This window comes from Ictalurus furcatus, chromosome 2 (genome assembly GCF_023375685.1).
Source record: "Ictalurus furcatus strain D&B chromosome 2, Billie_1.0, whole genome shotgun sequence".
Taxonomy (NCBI): Eukaryota; Metazoa; Chordata; class Actinopteri; order Siluriformes; family Ictaluridae; genus Ictalurus; species Ictalurus furcatus.
This window is the reverse complement of record NC_071256.1, coordinates 23,124,075-23,137,784: the sequence shown is the minus strand read 5'-3', so window position 1 is coordinate 23,137,784 and position 13,710 is coordinate 23,124,075. Positions and strand designations below refer to the sequence as shown.

General features: G+C 37.4%; 1 protein-coding gene across 2 annotated transcripts in view; it reads right to left on the bottom strand.

Moving 5' to 3' along the window:
- Positions 1-5,349: 5,349 nt before the first annotated feature.
- prkcab (protein kinase C, alpha, b) overlaps positions 5,350-13,710 on the bottom strand; it is a 164,474-nt gene continuing 156,113 nt past the window's right edge. For both annotated transcript variants that reach the window (XM_053653652.1, XM_053653657.1), the window contains 4 exons: positions 11,303-11,383; positions 7,790-7,897; positions 7,150-7,290; positions 5,350-5,652 (listed from right to left, as the gene is read on the bottom strand). In XM_053653652.1, the coding sequence (XP_053509627.1) occupies positions 5,485-5,652; positions 7,150-7,290; positions 7,790-7,897; positions 11,303-11,383 (498 nt within the window). In that variant the 3' untranslated portion in view covers positions 5,350-5,484. The remainder of the gene's footprint in view (positions 5,653-7,149; positions 7,291-7,789; positions 7,898-11,302; positions 11,384-13,710) is intronic.

Here is a 13,710-nt window from a genome sequence, read left to right as displayed (position 1 = left end):
AATACAAGTAGTGCTACTATATAATATCTTTAATTGAGTTCTAGAAGAAGCAAAGTGCGCAGAGTAGAGGTGTAAGTGCCAGAGTAAGTCTTTTTATATATATATATATATATATACATATATATATATATATATATATATATATATATATATATATATATATATATATCCCCAAAAAGGGGACATGGTTTAAATAGCATATTAAAGAAGCACGTAAGTGTGTGATGGTCAAATGTCCACATACCCTGCTGAAAAAAAAACCCAATAGAAACCCTCATATAATTTGTAATGGTTTTAATGGTTATAATAATGATGAATTGTATTAGTTTTAATGGAAACTAAAATGGTCCCTGTGGTAATTTATTGCCTTCTATTGGTGGCATGTTATGTCTAGTGGATACCATTAAGGACCAATACCCAGATGAGGATGGGTTCCCTTCTGCGTCTGGTTCCTCTCAAGGTTTCTTCCTCTTAACAGCTTAAGGAGTTTTTCCTTGCCACAGTCGCCACCAGCTTGCTCAATTGGGATAAATTCACACCTTTATTATCTATATACCGTGTTGCTATTTCTGTAAAGCTGCTTTGAGACAATGTCTATTGTAAAAAGCGCTATACAAATAAATAAATTGAAAATTGATTGAAAATTCAATAATGGTAAGAGTTTTAATGGTTAGCTGGTGGTTTGTAATGGTATTTGAAGTGGAAAGTATTCGAATTTCCATGATGGTTTCTACTGTTTTTATTTTTTTTTCAGCAGGGTACTTTTGGCTATATTGTGTATTTAACTGTAGCCATAATTAATTGTGGTGCTTTACTGTGGTAAAGGTAATTCTGCCGTCTGAAATCCAGTGCTAAATATAGACAATGTTTTGTCCATCAGGAGTCAACCTTGGTTATTTACAGTAGAACTCTGCAGTGGATTAATGCTGCTCACAGTGGGTTTTATGGAAATTAATGTAAAATTGAAAAATGAAAAATTTGCTTCACTGATAAAAAGCTAGTACGTACATACTATATAAATCTCCAGTAACCAGTGAAATGATGTTGGCAGAGCTCTAAAGTCCCAGATTCAACAGTGAGTTCAGGTTACTGTGTAAGATTAATACAATTTGTGGATGGACAAAAGCTATAGTACATCTGTAGCTCCATTTGCAATGTGTATAAACAGGCTAGTTGTGTCTAATAAAGTGTTTAAAAATCCCAGCAAAGCTGTTACACATAATACACTCATACCAGCACCAATCACACACAGCTGTGTCACTGCTGTACTGAGAATAATACATCACCCAAATAATATCTGCTTGGTGGTGGTTCTGCGTTGGTCTTCCCAGTGATGGGCAGAAGGGAGCTGACAAATTTGGCATAGTTACAGACTGGCTAGAAACGGATCTGTCTTATAGGTGTATCTAATCAAGTGGCTACTGAGTGTGTATATTCATGCAAATTTATATACAATAGAATTTTAGGGCATGACATAATGCAATGCTCTTTCACATGTTTTTCCACATGATCACATACTATTCACACAATCACATGCAAAAAAACCCCCACAGATCACACGTCAGATGCATCTGATTAATCCAAAAGGAATGGTTACATTATAGTTCAGAAGTATTCCTATTATATGAGTCACTAGCATTGTCCTAGATTTTATCTAAGAGCAATAGTTTGGTAGTATGGAAGTAAAAAAAAAAAAAAAAAGTCAAGACAACATTTCCTTAACATTTATTAATACACAGTATCTTCAACAATGAACATAAGGACAAACCTTTGCAAAGCTTTGTAGTTATAAACAAGAAGGAAATAAATATTGTTTTCAAACTAAAACATTGTCCTGGATCCATTGATTTTCTGATTCAAATCTCTTAAGAAAATGTATGTGAATATAGTCTTTGACGCACAGAGATTATGGATATTGTCATTATCTGAGACGTTGAAATAACTAATATAATTCCAACATTCTCAATGTGAGACACACTGTAATTCTTGCAAAATATGGTGCCATCTCATTGACATAACCATCATTCTAAGTATTAAATAATTTAAGTAAGATTCATAAACGTTTATGTGCAAGAATGCTAAAAACTCATTTTTCCAACACAAAATTATTTGCTTATTTAAAATCACACCTGCCATCAGGATGATCCCAAGCATGTGAAAAGGTTTTGAGCACCTATTTCTAAACATTTCTATAAATGTTTAAACATTCAAATAATTCAAATGTAGATCATTAATAATATATAATGTATTATTAAAGATGTATTGGGAATTTTAAAAATAAAGGGTTGAGCTGTATTAGTATAAAAATGAAAGAGATCGCCTGGGTTAATATATCCATTGCTACGCAATGAACAAAACACTACTGTTGAATGGTGAGAGACCCAAAACAATGATTTCTGTCCTAATTCAATAAACCATGTGGACAAATCCACTGATAAAGTATCAAAGTAGACAATAATCCACCAAGATCATTGGCACATTCATAGTGCATGTGTATGGGAACATCCTGAGGTATTAGGTTGGGGGAAATGGATTCCTGATGGGTCATTCTCAAAGTTAATTTGATTTACATTTTCTATATCTTTATGGATATACAGATTTTTTTTTTGGCACAAATGAATGGAGAGCAGATGGACAAAGATTGGAATTTCACACCAATTAGGAAATGGAAGTTTATGAGTTCAAATCCCAGTACCACCAGAGAGTCACGACTGGACTCTCATGCAAGAGTTTTAAGTCTTAACTCTTTAGCTACAGTATATGTTATCCCCTTAAACTTTTACACATTCTCTAACTAATGCCCTCTTTTCACTGACTTGGGGAACAGCCATGTCTAAGCAGATCAGCAGTAGTACCATATTTTTTTCATATTTTTAATAATGAATTGAATGGTGCCCTGCAAGATGTTCAAAGTTTGGAATATTTATTTATTATTATTTTATTTTATTTTATTTTATTTTATTCTTTTACAACTGATTGATTGATAGATACGTTTTCAGAACTGTGTCCCAGACTTGTTTTGATAGCTGCTTGGTCTTCATGATGCTGTTTTGTTTAGATATTCTATAACAAGCTCTGGGGCCTTCAAGTAACAGGCATATTTATATATTGAGATCATGTGACACAATAATTGCACACCAGTGGACTTCATTTAACAAACTATTCAATGAATTGTGACTTCCGATGGTTGCACCATTGAACACCAAGTGAGGGTAAATATGTCTGCAATTACTACTTTAACATTTTAGCTTTGTAAATAATTTTGCACAATATAAAGATTTTCCAAGACTTCAATAGTATGTACTATTTAGTGAAGATTCATGACATATAATCCCAAGTAAGTCTATTTCAGTTCCAGGATTTTACATTACAAAATGTGGAAAAGTTCATGGGGTTGTGAACACTTTGTATTCAGCTGAAATTGTCAGTTTATCACAATAAAGGGATTAACATAAATGTTCTTGATCAATATAAATGAAGTCTGACTAATATCTGCACTAGTTCTTCATTCAGTGGCCAGATGAAAGAGGAAGATGGAAACAAACATGACAACATGAAGGTAGAGGGCAACAGGTTTTGCACTTGGCATGACACGGCCGTTCCTAGAGATGGTTGGTTTGTAGATTTGTAGTTGATTCAACACTTGATTTACATGCTCTGTTATGCCCGCACCCTCACATGCATACAATGAAAATCAATACAATGTGCAGGAGTGCTGGTACTGTGCTCATACCTAGATACTGCTTCTTCGCTTATATTGTCTCATAAACATTGACAAAAAGTGCAGATAAATACAAGAAATACATATATAGCAAGGTTTGCCAATACCAAAGTTATCAAAGGTTCTGCCAAACTAGTTTCCTTCAATCACATTATCTAAAGCATACAGATATGTCGAAACCAACTAATCTTGTAAAAGCACATTCAGTTCTCGGTATAAAATCTACAGTTAACCTTAATTCTCTTTTGAAACAGCCTCTGTATTTACAAAAATGGTTGATATAGTGTTGCTTTAATGTAACAGTAAACATACTTCTTCATATGAAAGCATCCATGGAGCAAAGAACGCAGGAAGAAAGTAAAAATGCATTCGAAAGAAGTAGAGAAGAACTTCAGCGCATATAGTAGAACACAGAATTCATCACGGGAAATTACATAAACACTTCGTCTCACGATATAACGCAAGCAGGTTTGATACTGGAGATTGTTGCCTGTCTATTGGGTTCTCTAATGGACTTCACAAACAGAGAAATAAACATGCATCATAGAACTGCTTTGTGCATTTCAGAACAGCAAACTTGTCAAATTGGAGGCATCGATTTTCGTCACTGGACTTTAGACTAGGCGTTAGCTGGTAGGCTACTATGCATGCGCACTGTATGTACCCTGTCGTTTTCCGAGTTGTACATAGTCTCAATTCATTTGAAGGAAAACTATTGTCTCAGTGTCTGTTGAGAAGTATCAGGGTGGTCACTCTGCATCAAAAATCAGCACAAAAGGAAGAAACAGCGCCATATCATGCAGCTCTGCAGTGTGTACAAGAGCAACCATGCACACACCGGTTACCGTTTGCTGTCTTTCTTGAATGTACAGTATACCACATGCTGGCTGATGCAAATAACAGCTCAAGCAAAATGTTATCGGGAATCAAACGTACATTCGAGGACTTTCATGCTGCAAACAGGAGCACAGAACAAGCATCAGAGTCCAAGTCGGGATGAAAATAACATGTCGAGTTACATTTATAAGAGCTTTAGTACGAAATTAATATATGGTCAGGGTGAGAGTTATAAAATCTTTTGATGCACCTGTATTTTGGCACGCCTATAACAATAGATAATCTTTTTTTTTTTTTTTTTTGGATATACAAATATATATGTATATATGTCTATTTAGTTTAGGAAGTTCAGAAATGGCAGTAGATAAGAGGAAACTGACAAGGCTAAGACAAAAAAAAAGCAAGTCAGCATGCCTCATACATACAGAATGGCAAGGCTCTGGATTCAGGGGTAAAAACGAAGGAAAACCAGTGTATTATACTTTTTTATATTAAAATGATTTCACTGGTCCTACACACGTCTTCTGATATTGCCCACTGCTCCCATTTAATCAACTAGCCACCAATCAATTCTCTGAAATATACTTTCAGGTCAACAGATCAATTGACTGTGTTGTGTTAATTCCACATTATATTGCATCATTAATATACACGGAATTGACATATATGTAACCAGATATACAACAGGCTGTGATGGTATCACTGCTCTAAAGCCTTCGAACCGTTAAGGATTTCAGAACCATTGTTACCTATTTAATGTATTGCACCATGTGAAGCTGGTTATCCTGTTTGTCATTCAATCGTTGATCATCCCATTTAAACCCCCACTTTCAAAATTGCTCTGCCAAAGGGTCATTAACAGTATACAGACAGATTGAGTTTATAGTCATCATCGTTGTGGTTGGGAGTTACACTTCGCTTCTGTCTCATACGACACTTCCGTGCACTGATGGATGGATAAACTGTGGGTTGATGAAGGAGAAGCCAGCAAACTCGCTCTGATCGATGTTGGCGATGACCAGCTGGTCTGGTGGGGTCAGCATGGGCTGGGTGCGTGTGAAGAACTTGTCGAAGTTCTCTGCCCCTTTGCCACACTGTAACAAAAGATGATGTATTAATTTAAATGGTAAATGGTCTGCACTTATATAGCACTTTTATCCAAAGCGCTTTACACTGGTTCTCATTCACCCATTCACACACACACTCACACACCAATGGTAGTGGAGCTGCCATGCAAGGCGTTAGCTTGCCATCTGGAGTAACTTGGGGTTCAGTGTCTTGCCCAAGGACACTTTGGCATGTGGAGTCATGTGGGCCACAAATTGAACTGCCAACCCTACGATTAGGGGACAACCCGCTCTACCACCTGAGCCACAGCCACCCCCGATTTATTCACACATTCTTTATATTTAGTGTTTACTGTATAGTTACTCTTATATCATGTACTCTCATATTTTGAACTGTATTAAGACACCTTGGATACGGGGAATACTGGGTTGTAGTTTCTGTTTGTGTGTCTCTGTGCTATTAAATACCCATAATGAATGTATATATTTAATTACCTCTTTGAATAAGCTGATCAAGTGCCATCCTTTCTTATAGCTGGCACATGTATTTTCTGTCTCTTGAAAAGCCTTATTTTCATTGTGTGCTGTGTGTTCTTGTTTTGTCTATCTGGCTGGCCTGCACCAGTTGAAACCGTCCACGCACTGCCGTTATCAATGTGTATAAATACTTCTGCTCTGCATGAATAACATGGGATCACTTTATTCACTGATCACCGCACCCATATGTGCTTGCTGAACATCCCAATTCAGATTTAGTCTACCTTTTGCTGTTATAATAACCTCATTTCTTCTGGGAAGGCTTTCCACTAGATTTTGGAACGTGGCTATGGGGATTTGCCCATTAAGCCACAAAAACATCAATAAGGTCAGCTAAGGAGGCCTGGGGCACAATTAGCATTCCCCAGCTCATGCCAAAGGTGTACAGTGGGGTTTGTGCACAGCACTGTCATGCTGGAACATGTTTGGGCCTCTTAGTTCCATCCATCCATTTTCTGTACCGCTTATCCTACACAGGGTCGCAGAGAGCCTGAGCTTATCCCAGGGAACTCAGGGCACAAGGCGGGGGACAGCCTGGACGGGGTACCAACCTATCACAGGGCACAACTGCACACACACTCACACATCCATTCACACACTGCAGACAATTTGGAAATGCCAGTCAGCCTACAATGCATGTCTTTGAACTGGGGGAGGAAACTGGAGTTCCCAGAAAAAAAACCCAGAAGCATGGGGAGAACGTGTACACAGGACAGAGGCAGGAATCCAACTCCTAACCCAGGAGGTGTGAAGCAAACATGCTAACCACTAAGGGAAACTGTAATGCTACAGAATACAAAGCTATTTTGTACAATTGCGCACTTCCAACTTTGTGGCAACAGTTTGGGGAAAAAACTCATATGGGTGTGATAGTCAGGTTTTCCAGATAGGAAAATATAATATTGGCACATGGCTACACACAGACATGCAGAGATACATGCATGTATACACACACACACACTCACACACACAAACAAACACACTTACAACTTTAGGTTTGAATGGTGGCTGAATCTCGCGGTTGCCCAGTCTTTCCCAGTCAATTCTACGGAAGAAGGCCTGCTCCTTAATGTCTCTCTCCCCTTCTGGACCACAGCCAAGTCGCTTCGATGGGTGCTTTGTCATCAGCTGAAAGAAAGGGACAGAAATAAAAGAATAATCACTGTCATGTCACAGTTTTCTTAACATTTAAAAAAAAACCTTTCACATCATATCACAATCAATCATATGGGTTGTATTTATACCAGCTGGATCCTCCCAGTGGTAATTCCACAATATCTTCTGGATGTATTTGCTCTAAGATGTCTAAGACTCTGCTGGGATGGTTTGGGACCACTTACCCACTTAACAGGAAGGACTGCTGAAAAAAATATTATTCTGACTGATCACTTTTATCATATTGATGAAACACTTCTATTCTGATGGGCACGGCACAAGAAAACATGATATTCAACACAATGCTATGAAATCATGCTATGAACTGATCTGGCCTCGGTAATGAAAATGAATCCTGCTTTCTGCTCCTCTTTGATTCTGTTTATGGGAGAATTACACTGTGATGTCCTTACATGCTGATCTGAGGACAGTTTTGCTGAAGGTCAGGAATTGGAAAAAGACAAGTACTCACTCCCTTACAGATGGACACAGCTTCTTTAGACATGGACTTGGGATAGGAGACATTGTGCTCCATGATAGACTGGAACAACTCATCCTCGTCCTCACCATCAAAAGGGGGCTGTTGTGAAACACACAGACAGAGACAGGTTTTTTTTTGTATGAAAGAATAAATTAGAGAAGTGTGAAGTCTACCAGGATGGAGTTGTTGATGACGAAAAGAACCCTAGTTGTGTAACTGTTTGGGGTAAGTGCACTGGGAACCAGTTCATGCTATAATTTTGTAGGCCGACTAGGTAATGTCAGGGGAATATTTCTGCTTTACAGTATTTACAGTATGTTTTATACTAGGAACATGAGCAATAAGCAGCACTACACATTTTACTTCTAATTTTCTTTTTGATCTTACAAAAATGATTTTTGGTCTATAAAGTGATTTTTAATACAGTAAACCCCCCTGTATCTGCTGTTTCAGTTACCAGTTGACCATAGTCTGAAAAAAATTACATAAAAAATTCGAGAAATACAGTAAACATTCATAATTTATATTGTGCGCTGTTCTGAGTATCATGACGAAATCTCATCTGGTCCCGCCTGGGACGTTAGTCATCCCTTTGTCCAACATAAAAGAAGAACGAAGGAGAAAAAGGGTGAGTACAGTACAATAAATATTTTACATATTTTAAAGAGAGAGAGAGAGAGAGAGAGAGAGAGAGAGAGAGAGAGAGAGATCACATTCCTATTGTTCTTTTTTATTATTAGATATTGTTGTTAATAACTTTTTTTAATAACTAATGTTGTTGGGAACTATATCATAGTAACACTGTGGTGGGAAAGTACTGAAGTTACTTTGAAACAGCATGGCTGTCTCTTATTCGCTTGCTGTGTTTTGGACCATATCTGTATTTTTATATTTATAGCCCATGTCCATATCATGTTTAGATCTAGAAAAAAAAATAGAGCTTCTGAATAAAATGTGTACACATTTAAGGCATGTTTTATGTTTCATGTTTTATGAATTTAAGCATCCTGATACTCTACCTCTTCTCTTTTCGTCCTTCTCCATTATCTGGAGCTCTTGCATTTCTCAAAAAATGGTTTATGTTTAAAACACAACCCTGTGCTTCTTCCAGGACTCATATAAATAATGGATTTTTTTCCCCCAGATGTACATGCTTTATCCTTTCAACATATAGCATGTAGTACTGTTTGCCTTTACACAAAATGACTATAGAATGATTTCTAATCCCACTATCCGATGCCATCCAGAAGAGGATGGGTTCTCTTTTGATTCTGGTTCTTTTCAAGGTTTCTTCCTCATATCATCTCAGGAAGATTTTCATTGCCACTGTTGCTTCTGGTTTGCTCATTAAGGATTATCCTGCCTTCTGATTATATAATGCTGACTGAAATCTAGTCCAAAATATTCCAAAGTGAAAAATGTACAGTCTCATTTAACAGGCTTTAATTAACCCTCTTACCCCGTATGGCCGAAAAACCGGCTTGCGGTCTTTGATCTATTCCCGTAAGGACGATATACCGGCTTGGTCGTCTATGCCAAATCCCGTAAGGCCGATATAGAGGATTTACAGTGTAAATGTTATCCCCGTAAGGCTGGTTTACCGGCATTACCCTGCTATCATTCCTTACTTATTTAATTATTATTTTAAGGTTGATGACGTCATGACGTCACGACGTGATTACGTTATTACGCCGGCATTACGATGAAGCTGATCCAAGCGTGAATATTGGTGTACTAGTAGAAGTGAACTAAAAATGCCAAAGTGAAAAGCTAATCGTGTTCCAGCTAAAGTTACACCTACAGTGAACACAGATACATCTAAAACAGTGAAAAAAAGAAAAAACATACACAGTTACACAGGCGAGAGCGAGGATTCTAGATAGTGACAGCAGTGAAAGTTCAGGCGATGTTGAAACCGAAACCGAAACTGATAGAGACGCAAACTCTCCTGATTCAGACCCTGATCCGTCTTCATCTTCTGCATCAACCAGTGCGACTGACACTGCAGGGGTCTGGAGTCATAACCTGACCATCTCTGTGCATTCGTGAAAACACTACCTGCTGGTCTGATTATCACCAGAAACTTGACTTTTGGCGCTAAAATGCATTTATTTATTTATTATTTACTTGAATTTATTCAAAGGCATTGACCACGCTGATGCTCGTATGGTACTTCTAAATGAGTAGAAGGATTTTAGCAAGCATTTTTTTTTTAGTAATTTCTCTAGTTAAGAATTGTGCTCTAAGTTTAGTAAAAACACTGAACTGCTTCATTTTCAAAGTAATATTATACAAATACATTATTATAAGTTGTTTCAAGGCCTAAAAATGTTAAAATTAAAATGTTGATTTTGGCCCAGGAACTCAGGGTTGGCGTGCTGTTTCTCTGGGGAATATAGGGTTATGGGACATAATACTGTGGGAACTTAGGGGTAAGAGGGTTAACAATACTGACAATAATTAGTAATAAACTAACAGTCTGGAAGAAAAGAAATAGGTTGCGTTAATGAATTAGTAATTTAAAAAAAATCAAATTAAATTGTAAGATATTTAAAGAGAGTGAATTTATAGTGTTATATTACAGTAATTCTTGTTTAATTTTATTTGTATGGAGAAAATTTGAACACGTCATGTAGGCACAAGACACAGTCATTACGAAGAACAGGAAGGAGGGAAAAAATGCAGAAAGCAAATGAAGAACAGGCCATAAATTGAGAAACACAGAACAGACTGATCATGTCTTGTCCTAACCCTATGGCATCCGAATTCAACCAAAGCAACATTCAGCTAAACAGAGCCATTCAGTCTGGCTTATACAAGTGTTTATATCACCAGAGAATTAGAGTTAAGAGTTTAAAGTTAAGTTTTAGTGGTGCTGGATGGGGTGGATTTTGAGTTTGAAGCCCCAAGAAAAGCTTATTCGTGGATGATTAACATAACACACATAAATCAAAACAATGTTTTGATTAGTAATTACATTATAGTGATGTTCAAAAAGGTCAAGAATCAGTTACATTTAACCCTTTTATTTAAAGGTTTAATAAAATTTTATTGGCTACCAGCTGCTTTGGATGAGGAACAGAATTTTCAATCATATTCATGCATTTTCCCCCATTTCTGTTTGAAAGCTACTAACCAGCTAGCTACACTCTGAGCACATGGATATCAAGGTGAAGGCTGATGGAGCACTGTTGATCTACTGCAGGAGTAAAAGATGCCTGTCTGTGATTAAAATAAAATGTCATTTCCCCAATTACTAGCATGGTTTTGAATCATTTTCAGTACAAATTTCAGAAGATCATTCCTTAAATGATTAAATAACAAATCTGTGCCAGCACCGCTCCTACTACTGTCTGGCATCCACCCAAAATGCATGAGTGTGTCTCACTTATTTTAAATTTGTGATTTGATTCAATACATGTCCTCATCCTCACTGAAATTAATTTCTGGCTTTGCCACTGCAACTTTAGGCGACGTTTCAGACTGAAGAATACACAACCATACCTGCCCAGCCAGCATCTCATACAAGAGGACACCATAGGCCCACCAGTCCACTGATTTTCCATAAGGCTGATATGCAATGATCTGCAGAGAGGCAGAGAGCAGACATGTTGAGGATTATGCACTGTTGATGTCCACATTGAGTTTGGATCATTCATGACCATTCTGTTCTTCGCGTATGTGTGTGCACTGTAGTGTGGCTTTAATTACAGTGGTGGAGATCAGTTAACTTAGATTCTATTTCTATTAAGGTTTTTTTTTAAACAACTGACAGTCCTCCTACACACTACTCACTAAAAATAGACACACACGTGCATAATGATACGTATTAGCGGAGTATAAATCTCCTGTTGCACGCCAATTCTTTCTTCACTGGAGAAGCAGATTTAATTCCAGATAAATTAGTATCTATAAACTAGTAATTCTAATTTATGATAGGAAATACACCAAAAAATATCACAACTTTTGCTGTTCATAAATTCTAATCAGGCATAGGCTATGCAAAGGAAACTGTAAGAAGGATCCTGAGCTCTACAGTATTATATTGGAATGGATATGCAAATGAGTGTATTAACAATCACAAAAACACTGTGCCTACACACACACACACACACACACACTGACATCTGTGCTGGAAAAATGCCAAACCAAGTATAGCACTAGCACAAACTGAAATCCACTGAGCTGCTTTAATGAACAGAAAAATCTTTTGACTGCTTAGAGTACCACAGCTAATCCTGTGACAGTATGATTGACAAGAACTGTTAGGGCAGATGACAGACGTCAAAACTGTGAATTTAAGAATTTTCCTAACCCTGAAACTCTACAATGGCATTTTTCTGAAGTCTGACAACCGGAGCAATACTACAAATAGCCTCAGTTCATGAATAATGTACACCTGCTCAGTTCACCTGTACACCTGCTCATTTATGCAGTTTTTTAATCAGTCATGTGGCAGCAGCTCAATGCATAAAATCATGCAGATACAAGTCAAGTGCTTCAGTTAATGTTCTGTCGTATCTAAAATGACTAGGTTGCTGAATTTCCTCAAGTTAGTCAATACAATAATCCTCAATTTACTGATCAAAATGAAGCCACGAACAAGATAGATGAGAGAAGCAAAAATCCAGTTTAAAAAACCAGATCCCCTCGTGAGACGTCCCAAAAGTGATCTGAATCTAAGCACAGATTCAATGCCCTTTTTATACAGTCTTATCTGTAGGTTACGCGTACTTATCTCATTATTTTTTGGAATCCCAATATGCTTTATTAACGTCTTTTTCTGATTCCCCTTAAATCCAACTTTCCTCAAAATGAAATACGGTTAGAACGAGTTTTTCTCATTCTGAATTCCCCTTAGAACACATTTTCAGTCATTGGATATCTTCTTATCTCCATGTTTTTTTCTTGGGTATTTAAAACAATGTTCAAGGCCCCACTGCCATACCCACTTCTGGTAACCGAGCTGTGTGCATCTCATCGCTCGTTGTCCTGAACAATTAATTTGGATATTTTCATCACTTCTTCATTATGGGTAAGATATATTTTTATTATTGCTTAATGTTACATGTATTTCTTCTCTAATTCTAAGTTTGTTTATGGTTTTTGGTGCTTTTTAGACATTCTGTGAGTATATGTGTGTGTGTGTGCGTTTCTTTTGACCATATTTGTAAGTGTGTGTGTGTTCCTCTTGAACATTTTTGAGTGTGTGGGTGTGTGTTTTTCAAAACATCGTATGAGTGTGTTTTTCATGTTTTTATCCATGTCATGTATTGATACCTGTTTCCTGTGCTTGTACATGTATTTATGTGAATATATTTTAAGTGTTACCACTACTGTTTTATTTAATTTCCGTCCTTTCTCTCTGATCTCCATCCAGCTAATCAACGCCCTCCTGCAGCTGTCCTTTCTCTCTCTTGGCTGCTCAATCTCACAGGCCTCGGTGGCCAGAGTGAATATATATGTCATCAGCTGGCTTATTTGGCCATCGATGTTACAGCTCTGCTGGAACGTCTCTGCTCCTCACCTGCACCTACCAGGCCTCCCTATTCTCCCACCTATTGTATCATTCCATAGGTGACCTATGTTCATGCTTCCACTCAAACTGAAGCACAATTTCTTCCTGTAACTTCTGTGGAGGGCCCGTTTATTATTTCCTCTGATGATGATAGTAGCTTTGCTACAAACACATCATATGACCTCTCACCTACAAATTATTCACCTACAAGCCCTATTCCCTCCCCAGAATATGTGTATGATAGTGATTCTCAATAAACTACATAATCTGTTACCCTCAGCATACCCTCACAATACCTACCATACCCATATCTGTTATGACTTTAACCGTGGCATGGTTGTTGGTGCCAGATGGGCTGGTTTGAGTGTTTCCAAAACTGCTGATCTCCTGGGAT